This window comes from Perca fluviatilis, chromosome 2, assembly GCF_010015445.1.
Source record: "Perca fluviatilis chromosome 2, GENO_Pfluv_1.0, whole genome shotgun sequence".
Lineage (NCBI taxonomy): Eukaryota > Metazoa > Chordata > Actinopteri > Perciformes > Percidae > Perca > Perca fluviatilis.
Window position 1 is genome coordinate 7,553,083 of NC_053113.1, and position 18,280 is coordinate 7,571,362.

Here is an 18,280-nt window from a genome sequence, read left to right on the forward strand (position 1 = left end):
GAAATGTAAAATGCGACAAATATCAGAAAAAAAAATGGTTAAGTAAAAGAGCACCTTGTCACCACGGTGACCCAATCACCTAGGCAACACAGCTGACAGCTGGGTTTATGATTTAAGATTATAAAACAAGTAGATCCGATTATATGTAAAGAAAATAATGTTAAACTAACTAATAACATGAAAGGTGATCCCACAGACAATCTATAAGAAAATGTGAATCATCAGGATGTTTTTGTTCTTGTTGTCCTGTGATTGGGTCTGGTAGTCTGTGATTGGTTGTGATTGGTTCTGGTTGTCTGCGATTGGTTGTGATTGGGTCTGTTGTCCTGTGATTGGTTTTGATTGGGTCTGGTTGTCCTGTGATTAGTTGTGATTGGGTCTGGTAGTCTGTGATTGGTTGTGATTGGGTCTGGTTGTCTGTGATTGGTTGTGATTGGGTCTGGTTGTCTGTGATTGGTTGTGATTGGGTCTGGTTGTCCTGTGATTGGTTGTGATTGGGTCTAGTTGTCCTGTGATTGGTTGTGATTGGGTCTGGTTGTCCTGTGATTGGTTGTGATTGGGTCTGGTTGTCCTGTGATTGGTTGTGATTGGGTCTGGTTGTCCTGTGATTGGTTGTGATTGGGTCTGGTAGTCTGTGATTGGTTGTGATTGGGTCTGGTTGTCTGTGATTGGTTGTGATTGGGTCTGGTTGTCTGTGATTGGGTCTGGTTGTCATGTGATTAGGCTCATTGGGGATGAACTGCGCCTCGTCTGTAAAGTGGACGAGAGCAGGCGGCAGCAGCCGGGGGCGGTGACAAAAATCCGCTCTCAAGTCAGACAATTTACAGCCGTTTCCAGCAGCCTTCAGGCTGAACAGGAAGTGACAAACACTGTGGTCCGATTTTAATAAAATGTTATCAGAGCCATATATCAGCTTGTACACAGTCACAAGTTTTTATTATGACAGAGTAGCTCTCAATATGCTCTACATGCGATCTGTTGCTGATTTTAATTAACAACACACTGTAGATGATCTGTAATCTGAACAGATTTACATCATTATCAGCCTCACAACCTGTGGTTTGTACAGAATAAGCTTTTAAAATCAGACAAACAGCAGTTTTCAAAATCAATAAAAGGTTTGTATAAAACATCATCATGTTGAGTCGATTCGGAACCAATCAGCTGCTTGGCCGGCGTTTCCCAGCATGCCCTGGGTCCGCCTGCGTCTCACAGTCGGTGAAAAGCAACTGTGCTGCCTGCGTCTCAGAACTGCGTCCACCTCGTGAGGTTATCGTTGCCCACGTGTGCATGACGTCAGAGCAATTCGGGATCAAGTCAGACACAAATCTACCCGGCATGCATTGGGCGCGATCGTCAGTGTTTGATTCTGCGCAGATCTGGCTTATCTCGAACAAGCGTCTTGGTTGTGATTGGGTCTGGTTGTCCTGTGATTGGTTGTGATTGGGTCAGTTGTCTGTGATTGGTTCTGTTGTCCTATGGTTGGGTCTGGTTGTCCTGTGATTTGTTGTGATTGCTTCTGTTTGTCCTGTGATTGGTTGAGCAGATCGGGGGCTGGAACATGACGGGTCCCTGGGAGAAGGAGAACTTCATGGAGGTCCTGAAGGTGGTTTCTGGACCATACAGAGCTCAGCCTTTCTTCAGTGTCGGAGTCAGCGCTGATCCCAAAAACTCTAACAGCAACGTTATCCAGGTAAAACACAACCAGAGAGTCTATGAAGTATTAAGAGATAATAATATCATGTTCAAATGTTTTTCATGTCTTAAATTATTGTTTTTTTAGCTGTTTGTCTATCTTGTTTTGTTTTTATTTCTAATGCACCTTCAGTTGTGAGTCTCACAAACACACTCACTGTATTGTGATTGCACAGATACCCAGACAATGACAGTAAAGGTTTATCTATTATCTGAATGAACTTTACATCTTTAGTGGTCTGGCTAACCAGATGTACAGTGCAGCGATAAAGTCTACAAATGCTTACAATTCTCTTGACAGTTATATGAAAACAAGGTTAGTGGTGCTCTCAAAACACTCCCGGTGCTTCGAGCTGATTGGTCTGCAGGTCACTCAGGTGGTCCTTCGAGCAGCTTGGTCTGCAGGTCACCCAGGTGGTGCTTCTGACCGGTTGTTAACCAGTTGTTAAGGACCTGACACACCGAGCACCCTGCCAGGTCCCTCTTCCAACTCCTGCCCTTTGGAAAGAGAGTTCAAAGTCTCGGGGGCAAAACATCCCACTTTTGTAACAATACTTACCCTGCCATTATTAGTCTCCTTAATGCTCAGGCACCTTGCAGAGTAAACCTGCACTAAATGCACCTTATTCAAATGCACTTTATAGACAGCACCAGACACTTTATGGGAAGTTGCAATAGCACAAGGTCTTTACAACTTTTTAGTTTTTTCAGTCTTGCCTTTTTTTAACCTGATGGCACCAAGACTAATTCCAATTAACTGTGATGACATGGCAATAAAATATTTAACTGATTGAACTGAACAGACAGCCAAATGCCATGGCAACGGACAACCTCCTCAGCGTGTCAGGGCCGTTTGATATCTGATCTGTGGTTGTGATTCAGTCACCTGTTGATCTCTGTCCAGGTGGACCAATCAGGGCTCTTCCTGCCGTCCAGAGATTATTACCTCAACAAGACAGCCAATGAGAAGGTGAGAAAATGTCAATATGCATTTCAACTGTTTTGGGGGCTTTTCCTGAACGTTTTTGATGATTTTTTTTTTAAGGTTTTTTATTTTGCTTTTTTTAAAATGGCATTCCAATTATTTTTTTTTTTACTTTTTTCAAACTTTTTTCAAACTTTTTACCTTTTTTTTTTTAATCACTTTTTTTTATTTATTTTTTTTATCAATTTTAGCGTGGTGTTTCTTGATATAAAGACATTTTCCTGTGTTGACATTCAAGATGAAAAATATAAGATAGACTTTATTCATCCCACACTGGGGAAAATCCCTTGTTAGAAGATGTTTGATTAACGTGGATGGTTCCCTACAATGCTCTTAACGAGTTAAATAAATAATCAGTTCACTACTTTCATTGAATTTGGGAGTTTTATTAAATTGTATAGCATTTGAAGAATTGATAAAAGAACGTTTGAGAAAGTGAAAAAAAATGTCAAAAGTGACAAAAAAAAATGACAAGTGACAAATGTAAAAAAAAAAAAAAAAAAGCTTTAAAAATGTGGGAAATAACGCCCAAAAACTTCAAAAGGCTCAGTAAAAGTCGACAAACGTTGAAATAAGTCACAAAAACATCGGTGGGAAAGCCACAAAAGTGTCAAAGATGACCAAAACGTTGATAAAAGGTTTTTCATTTAAAATTTTCACTCAGAAAAACAAAGTTGCAGGTTGACGGGACGACAACACGAGGGCTAAATTGTTGGACGTGAAATCGTTTGATTAAAGAAATGTCTGTGTAACGTGCAGGTGTTGGTGGCGTACCTGGACTACATGGTGGAGTTGGGGACGCTGCTGGGCGGCGAGCGCAGCACCACGCTGATTCTGATGCAGCAGATCCTGGACTTTGAGACGGCGCTCGCCAACATCACCGTCCCGCAGGACCAACGGAGAGACGAGGAGAAGATCTACCACAAAATCACCATCTCTGAACTGCAGGTGAGGCACCGACGCTGGAAACCAAACTCCCTCCCAACTCGTCAACTCGATCCTGCGTGTCCCTTCTCGAGGCTTTTAAGGCTACGTTCAGACTTTTTTTTGTGGGGGGGGCGCTAAATCTGATTTATTTTTTTTTGTCTTCAAATCAGATTTAGACCACATCCATATGTGGTCCTGAATCAGACCCAGGTCAGATTTTAATTTTTTTTTTTATTTTTTTTTTTCTCAATGCGGCTGCAGTGTGAAAAAGCAAGGCAGATTTTATGTGACTTTTACGTCAATCTACATCGACATTTGTCACAGTTATGCACCGGGAGTTAGCCCTAGACACAGACAGTAAGACATAACCCAGCAAAAGGCCAAAATAGCCAATTTGTCTCTCTTTCTCTTCATTCTTCTCCTCCTCAGCACCTGCTCATTAATGTTACAGCTGCAATTACACAAACATTTTTAAATAAAAGTGTAAATGCTGACTTCCTCCATAACCTCCCTAAATTTAGTGCAACAGCGTGCTGTGTCTGATGTCATTGTTATTGGTCTTTTGCGCATGCGGGTCTGTTCGAAACCACAAACAGTTCACACTGGAATCTGATATAGGCCACCATTTTAAAAAGGTCATGTGAACAGCCAAACAAAAAATTGAATCTGAGCAAAAAATACGAACGACTTGCGGTCTGAACGTAGCCTATGTCACGACCCACTTTTATAAAATTCAAACCCTTCGAAAACACACGTACGTCATCTTTTTTTTAAACATAGATAAACATATTTACATGTGCAATGTACATTTCAGAGCACATAAGAAACTGAGGAGGAACATGACAACTGCATGGATACAAGTGCCAAACATCAATTAAATATTGTAGAAGAAAAGGAGTTTTAGTCTCATTTTATCCTGATATCGTCTTTCCTGTTGACTGATTAAGTTCCTGTTGTTTTTACCTGATCAACAGCTTGTAGTGTCTCCTGATTTAATTAAGTATGTCTGCTGTTGGAGCAACCCGTTCTCACTCAACTCGTAAAATACGGACGTTTGGATAGTGGCGATGAAAAAAGCATCCTTCAGCGTGTTTTGTAGAACGTATCGGGGAGAGCAGCAGCTACACAGGGTTTAGAGAGTAGTATGTAAGGGGGAAATACCACGTAGGGAGGTTGGTTTGGGGGGGGAGGATGGGTCAAACACAGGACTTTCACCCAGTAGACCTGGGATCGTGTCCCGCGTGTCTTTAACCGTCCCGTTATTCCCACGAGTCACGGAAACGTAAGCCCACCCACGACCTTTTCCTTAACATAACCGTGAAAATAGTCCCGACCCAGCACGTTTAGATAAAGAGCGTTATATGACACTAAAGGAGACTTTTAGCATCAATAACAACGACAAAGGCACCTGACCAAGCGTCCGTATTTTACCAGATGGTAGTGAGAATGTGTTGGTTGGAGCTATTTATGCTATTTTATGTTGTTTCATATTTTGTTAGTACAATTCATTTTGGTTTATTATGATATTGCCTGGTTCTGTCTGTCACAGGTGACTTGTGATTAGGGTACGGAGATGGTGTCTCAGCTCTGCCTACTTGGACTGCTCACCTGTACAGGTGGTAGGGTGGAAGTAATATGTAATGAGGTGGCGGGAGTATAAGGGACTATGATGTGTAACAGAATGTACTTTGAGCATAATAAACACTTAAGTTGCTTCAAGTCTGCTGCTGCGTGTCTGAGACAGTTTCTACTCCTGACATAGTGGCTCCGAGGAAAATTGCGTGGGAGGCCACAACATCTGGCTTTGCTTTAGTTTAGTGTTAACACAAAGCATTTGCTTGATAACTTGGATGTTTGATTACATTTCTGATTGGATATCACTTCTGTTGTGAATTGGACATGCAAAAAGTATCCCTCAGATATTTATAATAATGCACCAGGTTAATGTTAACATTAAGCACTCAGTCCCAAAAACTGCATAATTTACCTTAACTGAACAGCTTCGGAGTCATTGAAATGGTTATATGACTTTTTTTCGGGTTGAATGGTGGTCGTCGTAACTTTCGGACGGCGAGCCAGCAGCCTCAGCATCAGGAAGTATGGCGTGATATCAGGTCTCGCGATGTAACGAATTGCTTCCCGGCACTGCACACATACACCCATTCAGGAACCGGCTAACAAGGTAGCGATGGAGTTTTTCACACTATCGTCATGGCTGAGCCAGCAAAAAAGAAGCAAAAAGCTAGGAAAGCATTGTCGGAGGAACAGAGAAAGAGGAAATGGCAGACTGACCGAGACAGGAGTCGGACACGAGTGAACATAGGAGCTGTAGGGGGGGGGCTCTATAGAGAAAGTAAGTCAATGGTCGCAGCGCTGCCTTAAAGGAGACGTTGGGGGCTTAGAACACCATTGAGGTTTTACAACATACTGATTGACGGATTGGTTTTCTGAAACGGGGCAGTGGTGGCATAGGGGTCAATGAAGCTTGGGACCGGGAGGTCGCCGGTTCAATCCCCAGACCGGCACGATAAAATCTGGGTGGGTCAAAGTGAAAGAGCAGCACTTGTCCCTTCCTCATTACCACTACTGAGGTGTCCTTGAGCAAGGCCCTTCACCCCAACGGCTCTGGTGGAGCTGCTCAGTGGCCAGCAGATCAGACTGTGGTGGTACTGGGCAGCTTCCAGGTATGAATGTGATCAGATCAGAATGTGGTGGTACTGGGCAGCTTCCAGGTATGAATGTGGTCAGATCAGACTGTGGTGGTACTGGGCAGCTTCCAGGTATGAATGTGATCAGATCAGACTGTGGTTGTACTGAGCAGCTTCCAGGTATGGATGTGGTCAGATCAGACTGTGGTGGTACTGGGCAGCTTCCAGGTATGAATGTGATCAGATTAGACTGGTTGTACTGGGCAGCTTCCAGGTATGGATTGTGTGGCAGATCAGGTACGGTGGTGTGTACGGGGAGCTTGCAGGGGGGGGGATGGGTTGTACTGGGAAGCTTCCACATATGAATGTGGTCAGATCAGACTGTGGTTGTACTGGGCAGCTTCCAGATCACTGTGTGAATGTGAAAGGTCGTTGTTGCAAATGAGAAATTGTTCTCAATCGACTTAAAAAAAAAAAACTGCATGTGAATATTGTTGCTGGGAGGTTGGATCTGGGAAGGATGTAATGTTTTTTTTTTTTTTTTTATAATTTATGTCCACCTTAAGACAAGTCTTTGTGTTTTGGGGGGGTAAAGACAGAGATGTCTGCAGTGTCTCTGTGTTGTATTGGAGGATGCAGTGTTTGTCTCTCTCTCTCTCTCTCTCTCTCTGCTGCTGCGGCTCTCCGTCCTTCAGGTTTTGCAGATGTTTCTGGGGTCACCATGGCAACAGTAGCCAAGGGCTGTTGCTATGTGCCTGCATCTCCGCGGCAAGAGAGACAGGTTAGATAACAGGTTATTATATAAACATGGATGGCTGATGGAGGAGACATCAGGTTTTAGAGAAACGTCAGCACAGATTCCTTCATTGTAAAACTGGACGTTTATGGTTAATGTGGATGAACCATATGTACACATTATACATATGGTACATATTTACATATACTTCATATGTACATGTGTACATATGAAACATATCTCTGACATGTGAATCTGGTTTAGCTTTCAGCAATTCACAAGCATTTTGCTTTGCCAGACCTTCCTCCACAGCACTGCGGAGGAAGGTCTGTCTAGTCCACACAGCATTCCTGGATGGGAGAAAAACGTGCTCTGGTTTATGGGCATTGCTTTAAACCAATCAGAATCGCCTTGGGTGGTGCTAAGCTCCGGACGGAGCCACGGTGCCTCTGCTAAATAGTCTCAGGAAGGAACTTGTTTTGATGGAACGTGTACGTTCAAAAGTAGTTTTAGTCGTGCGAGAGAAAACTCAGATTGGACAGATAGTCTAGCTAGCTGAATGGACTTACCCTGCAGAGATCTGAGGAGCAGTTAACCATAGTCCTCACAAATCCACCGGAGGTTAGAACGCCAACACAAAGACAGAGGAAGGGGACGGACAGCCGGAGGCACCTGAACAATCCTGGAATGAAATTACCTTTTTAGACCATTTAAAGTGTCTGTCTTCTTCAGTCTCTGGTTTTTAGCTTTCTGGCTGTTTGACTGTTTGAAGCAGACAGCAGGGATTAGTTTTTCATCTTGGTGCGTCCCCCTAGGGTGGTGCAGTCTGCTCCCACACAATCAGGATTACTGAAAATGACTCCACTGAGACTCCACAGGCCACTGTTCCCAGTGGAGTTATTTTCATTTCTGTTACATAGTGCAAACATGAAATATAACCATCTCTATAATATCACGGCAGGTTCAGACTTGGACCCATATGCAGAATGAGGCGAGGAGAAGGGCAGCCGTTGGTAGAAAGGAATCTAATGAAAGAACACAAGGAGAACTTACAAACAATGTAAGCTGGTGAAAATCCAAAGCACAGGAAAAAAAATAAATGCAACACAAAAACATGGAGAAAACTAAAGGAACACAGAAACCACCAGCACAGGCAGAGACTTCTCCACATAAGACTTCTCTGTCTGTCTCTCACCTGTCTCTCACCTGTCTGTCTCTGTGTCCTCAGTCACCACTGGCACAGGCAGAGACTTCTCCCCATAAGAGACTAGGAACTAAAACCAGACACTGTAGTTAGACATATGCCAATCTCAGACTCTGTCTCTCACCTGTCTCTCTCTGTCTTTCTGCTGGCTCTCTGTCTTTCACATATCTCTCTCCTCTCCTGACTGTCTGTCTGTCACCTCTCTCTCCTGATTGTGTGTCTCTCTCCTGACTGTCTCTCTGCCTGCCTGTCTGCCTGCCTGACGGTCTCTCACCGATCTGTCTGTCCCTCTCCTGACTGTCTGTCTCTCACCTGTCTATCTCTCTCCTCCCTGTCTGTCTGCATGCATGCCTGCCTGCCTCTTACCTGTCAGTCTCTGTGTCCTCAGTCACCACTGGCACAGTAAGAGACTTGTCCACATAAGGGACTACAAACTAACACCAGACACCAGTAGCAGAGATAGTGTGGGTGTGGCCGCCCCAGGGCCCCGTGTCAATTAGGGGTCCCTAAAACGCCGTAGATCTTATCACGTTGTGATAGTCCAGCTCTTGTTATCAATCATATTTATAATAGTGCCATGTCAATTATATAGTGTGGCACTGATTGAGTGCACTTGGCCTGTTCAGCACCACGGAAAGCGACAGCTGATGGACAGCGATGGTGCTGAAAATATTTTACTTGACTGTCAAATTGTTTGCTTTGTTCGTCAATACAAACTTGTCAAAAAATGTGTCTTCCTTTGTGTTTTATTTGACTTATAGGCTTACTTGGCTCAACAAGTGACACATTATAACATATGCATTCATCAGATATTTTACCTTTTTTTTTTTTTTTAACGGTTATAATTTTAAAATGACTTGGTAGCAGAGGGCCCCACGATGAAGCTCTGCCCCCATTGTACTGAGGGTGTAGCCCCGCCCCTGCCAGACACTGTAGTTAATCTCAGACTCCTAAATCAGCTGTTGGAGACATAAAGTCTGCAGACACATGTTTGTGTCCTAACGTTAACGTTAGATTGATAGGGCCCATGACTTTTAAGTGCAATCCAGTTAGGTTTTCAGCATTCACACGCATTTTCTGCAGGAAATGCGTTTTCTAGTTCATCTTTTAACCCTCATCTTGTTTCCCCGTCGACCATGCAACTGTTGGTTTTTCTTGGTCAAAATGTTTTGGTCGACTTTTCGATACTTTATGTCACTTCTCCCGATGTTTTTGTCAATTATTTTCTATGTTTTTTTTAAAATGTTGTTTTTCTGACATTTTTGTCCCTTTTTTTTCAATGTTCTTTTATCAATTTATTTTCAAATGCTTTACAATTGAATAAAACACCAAAATTCAATGAAAGTAGTGAACTGATCATTTATTTTACTTGCAAAGAGCGTTTTTGACAATTTGGTTGAAAGAAACACAAAATTCTGACATAGAAACTTTTTGAAAATGGGTCAGATTAGTCCTGAGAACAACAGGAGGGTTAAGGTAGTCTCTTTTATAGTCATACATATCCACAGCGCTGTGTAGGAGGGTCTGGCTAGTCCACACAGCATTCCTGGATGGGAGAAAAACGTGCTCTGGTTTATTGGCATTTCTTTAAACCAATCAGAATCATCTTGGGCGGGGCTAAGCTCTGGACGGAGCCACGGTGCCTCTGCTAAATAGTCTCAGGAAGGAACTTGTTTTGGTGGAACATGTAGACGTTCAAAAGTAGTTTTAGTCGTGCAACAGAAAACTCAGATTGGACAGATAGTCTAGCTAGCTGTCTGGATTTACCCTGCAGAGATCTGAGGAGCAGTTAACCATAGTCCTCACAAATCCACCGGAGGTTAGAACGCCAACACAGAGACAGAGGAAGGAGACAACAATGGAGCAATCCCGGAAACGAAAGTTGTGGATATAGACTAAATCTTTTATAACGAATGTTTTTAACATTCGACACAAACATCCGAGCAGTTAACCATAGTCCTCAGCCGGCCCAAATGAGAATTTTTATCGGACGTTCTCAACTGTCCACAGGAAATATAAATATAAAAATATGAGTGTATTGATTAACTTTATGTGGTTGAAGGATTCAGATTTGATCGCCGTTCCTCTGTGGTTAATGTCTCTTCTTCGTTGGTGTGTTTCAGCTGCTGGCGCCGGCCGTTGACTGGTTGGACTTCCTGTCGTTCTCGCTGTCTCCTCTGGATCTGAACGACACCGAGCCCGTGGTCTTGTATGCCCGAGAATACTTGCAGCAGGTGTCGGAACTCATCAACAAGACGGACCGCAGGTCAGACACAAATGCCCCAAAATACACCAAAATATCAAAAATAAATTACAAACCTAGATTTAATTTACATGTCTAAGGGAAAAGAACATGACTGGGAATTACCCATAAAATTTGCATTTCTTCAAAGAAAATTTATTTGTATTTACACAAAAAGACAGAAGTTGGAATACATTAATAAAATATTCATCTATTTATTTATAGATATTTTATAATGAAACTGTTAAAGTTTAAAACTGTAAATACATTTCTTAAATTACAAAATAGAGAAAAAAAAGTAAAATAAGTTTTTACAGACGTAAAGATCCTTCGTTACATATTAAAAAGCCCAAACTGTATTTGATTTCTGACAGAATAACACATATTCATCAACTACAACCCAAAAAATATATTTATATCTTTTCAACGGGTTCGTATATCGTACCAAAAGTTATGCTCAACAACTTCTATCCTATAAATTGTCTGTCTCTCACCTGTCTCTCTTTGTCTCTCTCTCTGTCTGTCTGTCTCTCACCTGTCTCTCTCCTGCCTGTCTCTCTGCCTGTGTGTCTGCCTGCCCGCCTATCTGTCTCTCACCTGTCTCTCTCTGTCTCTCACCTGTCTCTTTGTCCATCTCTCACCTGTCTGTCTCTCACCTGTCTCTCTCCTGCCTGTACCTCTCCTGCCTGCCTGTCTCTCACCTGTCTCTCCTGTCTGTCTGTCTCTCACCTGTCTCTGTGTCCTCAGTCTGCTGAATAACTACATGATGTGGACACTGGTTCAGAAGAGTGTGGCCAGTCTGGATCAACGCTTCGAGAACGCTCAGGACAAACTGCTGGAGAGTCTCTACGGGACCAAGAAGGTACTTTAACTTCTTAGTTATATTAGAGTCTCTACGGGACCAAGAAGGTACTTTAACTTCTCAGTTATATTAGAGTCTCTATGGGACCAAGAAGGTACTTTAACTTCTTAGTTATATTACAGTCTCTACGGGACCAAGAAGGTACTTTAACTTCTCAGTTATATTAGAGTCTCTATGGGACCAAGAAGGTACTTTAACTTCTCAGTTATATTACAGTCTCTACGGGACCAAGAAGGTACTTTAACTTCTCAGTTATATTACAGTCTCTACGGGACCAAGAAGGTACTTTAACTTCTCAGTTATATTACAGTCTCTACGGGACCAAGAAGGTACTTTAACTTCTCAGTTATATAAGAGTCAGTACAGGATCAAGTTACTTACTGCTGCTAGTTACTGCTAGCTCCGAGCTAATGTGCAATAAAACTGTCCATGTTAGAACTCTACACAGCTGATTTCTCACATAAAAAAGTCTCTGAAGTGAATTTAGGGACGAAATTGGAGACGAAAATTGTAAAAAGCTTCTAATTGATCACAACGGCAAGCCGCTATGGCTCACTCTCGATCTAGGATCCTCTGCGTTTCCTTGGGTTCCCGGATGTTAACCCTGAATTTTATGCATTGTATTTTGCAGCTGAATTTGGTATATTGAAGTTTTAACGTTGACTTCTTGAACATTGAAAAATAAAGGGGAAAATTAATTGTTCAGAGGCAAAACATTCAGTGCTTTTTAATTTAAAAATATGATGAAACAGATTTACTTCCATATTTCAACCTAAAATTTGAGAGAATACAGCTTTAAGTAGCTTCAGCGTTGACTTCACTTTTCAGACCCACACGTTTGGTCCATGATTTGTAAAGTCTATGGTTCCTAACTGGTTGTGACTGGTTCCTCACTGGCTGTGACTGGTTCCTCACTGGCTGTGACTGGTTCCTCACTGGCTGTGACTGGTTCCTAACTGTCTGTGACTGGTTTCTAACTGGCTGTGACTGGTTCCTAACTGGCTGTAACTGGTTGTGTTGCAGTCATGCACCCCCCGCTGGCAGACGTGCATCGGGAACACGGATGACACGCTGGGCTTCGCTCTGGGAGCGCTCTTCGTCAAGGCGACATTCGACAAACACAGCAAAGAAAAAGTGAGTTTACACCTGACTAATGATGATGATGATGATTATGATCATCACCGTCTTGTTTCAACTGCAGGGAAAATTTCATCTCCTGTCCGTCTCTCTAACTGCCTTCCTGTCTGTCTGTCTCTCTGTTTGTGTGTCTGTCTCTCTCTCTGCCTGTCTGTCTGCCTCTCTGCCTGCCTGCCTGTCTGTCTCTCTCTCAGGCCGAGGAGATGATCAATGGGATCCGCTCAGCATTTAAAGACGCTCTGGACCGACTCAGCTGGATGGACAGCCACACGAGAAAGGCTGCTAAAGAGAAGGTAGGCAGAGAGACAGACACACACACAGAGGCAGAGAGACAGACCGACAGACATGGTTAACGGTTTTTGTCCCTCTTTAGGCCGATGCGATCTACGATATGATCGGGTTCCCAGAGTTCATCCTGGAGCCCAAAGAGCTGGACGATGTTTACGACGGGGTGAGTGACATCACAGTGACATCATGATCATGTCTGATTTACCTGGGACAGGTGGGACAGGCTAGACAGGGAGACAGGGCGGGACAGGGAGATAGGCGGGAAAGTGGAAGACAGGTGGGACAGAGACACAAGTGGGAACGAGAGACAGGGAGACAGGTGGGAGAGGGAGTCAGGTTGATGAGGTTGATGTTGTTTGAGTGCAGTTTTGTGGCTCTCTGCTGCCCCCTGCTGTTTTTTTATTCAATTTATTGAAGATGTTAAAAAAGATAAAGTCAAACTTATCATCACACCCAGAATCTGCAGATGTTTTTTAGTTTTTATAGTTTTCAGCGGTGATCCATCAGGAACATCTGCAGTGTGCTTTTCTGTTTGTGGAGAAACTTAATTTTAATTTGTTTAAAATCTGCAAAAAATGGACCAACAAACCGGATCCTTCTCAACAAAAAAGCAATTCAAATAAAAGTCAGTTAGACTTTGTTGTAATGCAGACAAGTTTATTGTGTGTGTGTGTGTGTGTGTGTGTGTGTGTGTGTGTGTGTGTGTGTGTGTGTGTGTGTGTGTGTGTGTGTGTGTGTGTGTGTGTGTGTGTGTGTGTGTTGTGTTGTTGTTGTTTCAGTATGAAGTGTCGGACGACAGCTTCTTCCAGAACATGTTGAACTTCTACAACTTCTCAGCCCGAGTGATGGCCGACCAGCTAAGGAAGACTCCCAACAAAGACCAGTAATACACACACACACACACACACAGAGACACATTTAGTCAGGAGTCGTATTCACAAAACTTCGGCTGAAATCTTGAAAGCTGGGTTGTCAGGTAGTACCACGACACACATCCTACAGTCTGAAACACATTTGAGTCATAGGGCCCTATTTTAATGATCTGAAACACAAGTGTCAAACGGGAAACGCAAATAGCTTTGTGGACGGATCTCGGGCGCTGTTGCTATTACACCGGCTGGATGAATGACTCTTGCGCCCAACGCAAATCTAAGCGGACAGCGGGAGCACCACCTGCACCACCTGCACCACCTGCTGCTGTTGTGCCCCTTCCTCCTCCCATCACTCCATCTCCGTCCACCCGCTCCACCAGGAGCACATCGCACATTGCCACTCCAATCCCGCCGTAGTTAAACATCACGTCTCCTTAAGTCCTCTAATATTTCCTCATTTATGTCATCAACACATCCATGATTCATGGAAATGTTGGGTAAAACACAACAAGCTACAACGTGCCTCCTGACCTATCCAAACACCTGAAGCGCATTTTCAGTAATATTTTTCTTTGTAATTATGTATGGTTTGCAGAAATGGGAACTGCTGCATCCGTGTAGATGAGAGAAGCAAAGTGTGTGCGCGTTGTGCATACGCTACATTGTGACCAAGCATGCGCCCCTAAAATAGAATCTGAATAACTGAACAACTGCAAAATAGCACCAGGGAATGTTTGCGCCTGAACACGCCTCCTCTTTTCGCTGAACTGCGCCCGGGAGCGCAAATACCTTCCTGAATTTACTGGCGCGCGTCTGTGGAGGGAAAAGTCGCTGTGCGTCGGGTGCAAAATAGGAATAATACATGCGTCTGTGTACAAAGTCAATTGCGCTGAGTGCAAGATAGGGCCCACAGTGTATCTTTATGACATCAGGAGATTAGCGGGACAAACGACCAATCAGGAGCAGGCTGGTGAAAGAATTAAAAGCACAGAGACTCCTGCGCAAACCACCAGGAGTGTTGGCAGGTGTTCTTCTGAAGATAATTGTGAATACGACTCTGTGTGCATTTTGGGTGACTGGTAGGAGCCTACATTAACTCCTCTCCTTGTTTCCTCTCCTTGTTCCCTCTCAGGTGGAGTATGACTCCTCCTACAGTTAATGCGTACTACATGCCCACTAAGAACGGCATTGTCTTCCCCGCCGGGATCCTGCAAGCCCCTTTCTACGCCCACGACCACCCCAAGTCTGTTTACCTCTCCATCTACCGTCTGTCTGTCTGCCTATCTTTCTGTCTGTCTGACCTATAACACCTGTTTAACAGTAAATACTTACAGAAGTGATGATGTTTGTTGTTTCAGGGCATTGAACTTTGGTGGGATCGGGGTGGTGATGGGTCACGAGCTCACGCACGCCTTCGATGATCAGGGTGAGTTTGTTTACTTCCTGTTGACTTGGGACAAGGAAATGACGTATTTTAAAGCTAATACATGCACGCACAATTACCGATATCAATACAGCTTCATACAGTCATTTTTTTCTTTGCGTGTTGCACCTCCCCTGTGGCTCTTTGGTGCCCCCCAGGGGTGGTGCACCTCACCTATTGAAAACCGCTGGTTTAGGGTCCTTGCCACCACGAGACAAATCGGCATTGCAAATTGAACATGTAGCTGGACTTGAATGGCCTTCTTTTGAGTGAAAGTACTGCCAAACAACACTTTCTGCTCACCAGTTCCATTTTCACTTTCTCACAGCCTACTGCATTGAACGGTCCAACTATGTAAACCTCTTCCCTTAATCAATGGCGCCGTCATTACGTCGACTAGTGTAGTGCGCGTAGTGCAAGCGTAGGGTTCGGTTTGGTGGGAAAAAATTCTAAGGTTCGGCAGAAACCCAACCCCGTCAAAAAGTCCAATATTCGTCTGAATCCAAAGCTGAATTCTGGCTTCGGTGCATCCCTAAAAATGTCACAGTGAACGTTTTGGATTGCCGTGACAGAGAGAAGTAAATGAAAGAGTAAAATGACGTTAGGATATCTCCCTCCTGCCGCCAGGTCGTGAGTACGATAAAGAAGGTAACTTGAGGCCGTGGTGGCAGAACTCTTCGGTGGAGGCGTTTCGCCAGAGAACAGAGTGCATGACTGATCAGTACAGCCGCTACACCGTCAACGGAGAACACGTCAACGGGAAACAGACACTCGGAGAAAACATCGCCGACAACGGAGGACTGAAGGCTGCATACAATGTTAGTATGATGTTGACACAAACTGAACCGCACTTTTGTTTCTGTTGATGGCCTATGTTCTGCTTCTCCAGATGTAGAATCACGTTATATGCTGATGACAAGGCTGTGTGTGTGTGTGTGTGTGTGTGTGTGTGTGTGTGTGTGTGTGTGTGTGTGTGTGTGTGTGTGTGTGTGTGTGTTTTATGAATGTGAAATGTGTCTGGGAGATCTTGCCTGTTATTCATGAATTTAAACATTTTACGTTGTCTATAGACAGCATTAAATATTTCCTGTGTGTTAGTGTGAAATCCTTCTCAAAAACCTCTCTTGAATCACGGCGGAATGAAAGCTATGTTGCTCCCCAAACACTATTACAGTAGTCGATATTGATGTGTTCAGGCCTATCAGTCGTGGATCCAGAAGAACGGAGCGGAGAAGAAGCTTCCTGCCGTCAACCTGACCAATGATCAGCTCTTCTTCGTAGGATTTGCTCAGGTGAGACATTGATGACATACAACAACATCTCAGTTAGGCCTCCTGCACACTGCCTGCGTGGCGTAAGCGTGTCAGCTGCGAGGCGTGTCCGTTTTTTATTTCGGCTCCCATGTTAGCAGATTAGAGCTTGCACACTGCCGAAAACACACCTATTTTTCACATGACAAACAATCGTGTTGGAAGCGTTTCCAGGCAAAAAAAATACGAAAAGATGTTTATATGTCATTTTGACACGAATACATTTAATAAATGACATTTTGATGTTTGAAAAATTCTAGGTTTTGACCTAAATGCAGATATTTAATGTAATCTGTTGAACTCCTTTTTAAATTGTATTTCAATTGAATTCTGATAAAGCAATAACATGTACTTTATTATCTCAGGAAAGGGAATTGAAATGTATATTATGTGCAAACAAATATACAAACACAAAAATATTGACAAAATAAAGTTGAAGAACACACTATTTTATTTTATCAATGGGAAACATAAATGTGTACAGACATGGCTAGCAGCAGCAGCGCCGCTGCTAATGTTTGACTCTCCTGTGTGTGTGTGTGTGTGTGTGTGTGTGTGTGTGTGTGTTGTATGTTTTCCAGGTGTGGTGTTCTGTCCGGACCCCCGAGAGCGCCCACGAGGGTCTGATGACCGACCCCCACAGCCCGCCGCGGTACCGAGTCATCGGCACACTCGCCAACTCTCCAGACTTCAGCCGCCACTTCAACTGTCCCGAGGGGACGCCAATGAACACAGGGCAGCGCTGCGAGGTCTGGTAGACACACCGGCCAATCGCAGGGGGGGGACGGGGTTGGGCCTATTCGCTCAGTCTGTTAAAGGAGACCTGTTACAAGTTTCTGTTTTTTCTTTCATATCTATGTTACAATCTCAGATGTTAAACATTAAAACGCCACAGCTTCAAATCCCTGTGAATTTTAGGCAATGTTTTTGTCACTTTTTTTTTTCTCGCTCACTTTTTGAAGCTTTTTTTTTTTTACATTTGTCACCTTTTTTTTAAAGTTTTTTCTAGTTAAATATACAGTCATACAACTGTTATTACACAGATATTTCTTATATTAGTGTTTCTGTAATGTTACAATCTCGGATGTTTGTGTCAAACATTAAAACACCAAAGCTTCAAATAATGACGTAAACGTATTTAAAAGAAATCCCTGTGAGCCAAAACCTCATAGTTCAGACGGATCTCATGAAATGGCGTATGTATGACACTCCAATTCGTATGCCATTATTGCCGTGTTATCAAGACACATACTTGCTTTTTAGCGTGTTAATCAATGCTGTTTGGCCTCCATTGACTTACATTACCTTGCAATTGCGTGTGAATTGACGCCGTAGAGAGTAGTATGAAAGGGTGAAAATCTGCGTAGGGAGGTTGGTCGGAGTGGAGGACGGGTCAAACACAGGACTTTCACCCAGGAGACCGCAGATCATGTCCCGCGTGTCACGTTTCCTAAAGCCAACCCCGTTGTTCTTTTCCTAAACTCAAAAAAGCAGTGAGATATAAAACAGGATGTTGTCTGTATACAGGATGACTCTTTTTTTTGCCAACATGTTTTTAAATATAAAACAGGATGTCGTCTGTATACAGGATGAATCTTTTTTTCGCCAACATGTTTTTAGATATAAAACAGGATGTCGTCTGTATACAGGATGAATCTTTTTTTCGCCAACATGTTTTTAGATATAAACCAGGATGTCGTCTGTATACAAGATGAATCTTTTTTTCGCCAACATGTTTTTTAGATATTAAACAGGATGTCGTCTGTATACAGGATTAATCTTTTCTTCGACAACATGTTTTTTCCAAATGATGTACAGATTTTTAGATGATCTGTGATTGACTTAAACAACAGTTCATATATCTCTGCCTAGCTGTGGGCAGAGCCTTTTAATGTTTACATCTTCTGTCTCTGCCCCTAAACATGTTCAAGAAGAAACACAAGCTACGTAT

The 18,280-nt window shown here is 43.2% G+C and overlaps 1 protein-coding gene across 2 annotated transcripts in view; it reads left to right on the forward strand.

Moving 5' to 3' along the window:
- The window catches only part of ece2b (endothelin converting enzyme 2b), a 35,620-nt gene extending 17,984 nt beyond the window's left edge, over positions 1-17,636 (forward strand). For both annotated transcript variants that reach the window (XM_039776913.1, XM_039776922.1), the window contains 14 exons: positions 1,547-1,693; positions 2,600-2,665; positions 3,440-3,628; positions 10,319-10,461; positions 11,185-11,299; positions 12,323-12,433; positions 12,631-12,729; positions 12,810-12,887; positions 13,504-13,607; positions 14,729-14,839; positions 14,955-15,022; positions 15,647-15,837; positions 16,216-16,311; positions 16,911-17,636. In XM_039776913.1, the coding sequence (XP_039632847.1) occupies positions 1,547-1,693; positions 2,600-2,665; positions 3,440-3,628; positions 10,319-10,461; positions 11,185-11,299; positions 12,323-12,433; positions 12,631-12,729; positions 12,810-12,887; positions 13,504-13,607; positions 14,729-14,839; positions 14,955-15,022; positions 15,647-15,837; positions 16,216-16,311; positions 16,911-17,087 (1,695 nt within the window). In that variant the 3' untranslated portion in view covers positions 17,088-17,636. The remainder of the gene's footprint in view (positions 1-1,546; positions 1,694-2,599; positions 2,666-3,439; positions 3,629-10,318; positions 10,462-11,184; positions 11,300-12,322; positions 12,434-12,630; positions 12,730-12,809; positions 12,888-13,503; positions 13,608-14,728; positions 14,840-14,954; positions 15,023-15,646; positions 15,838-16,215; positions 16,312-16,910) is intronic.
- The last annotated feature ends 644 nt before the right edge of the window (positions 17,637-18,280 follow it).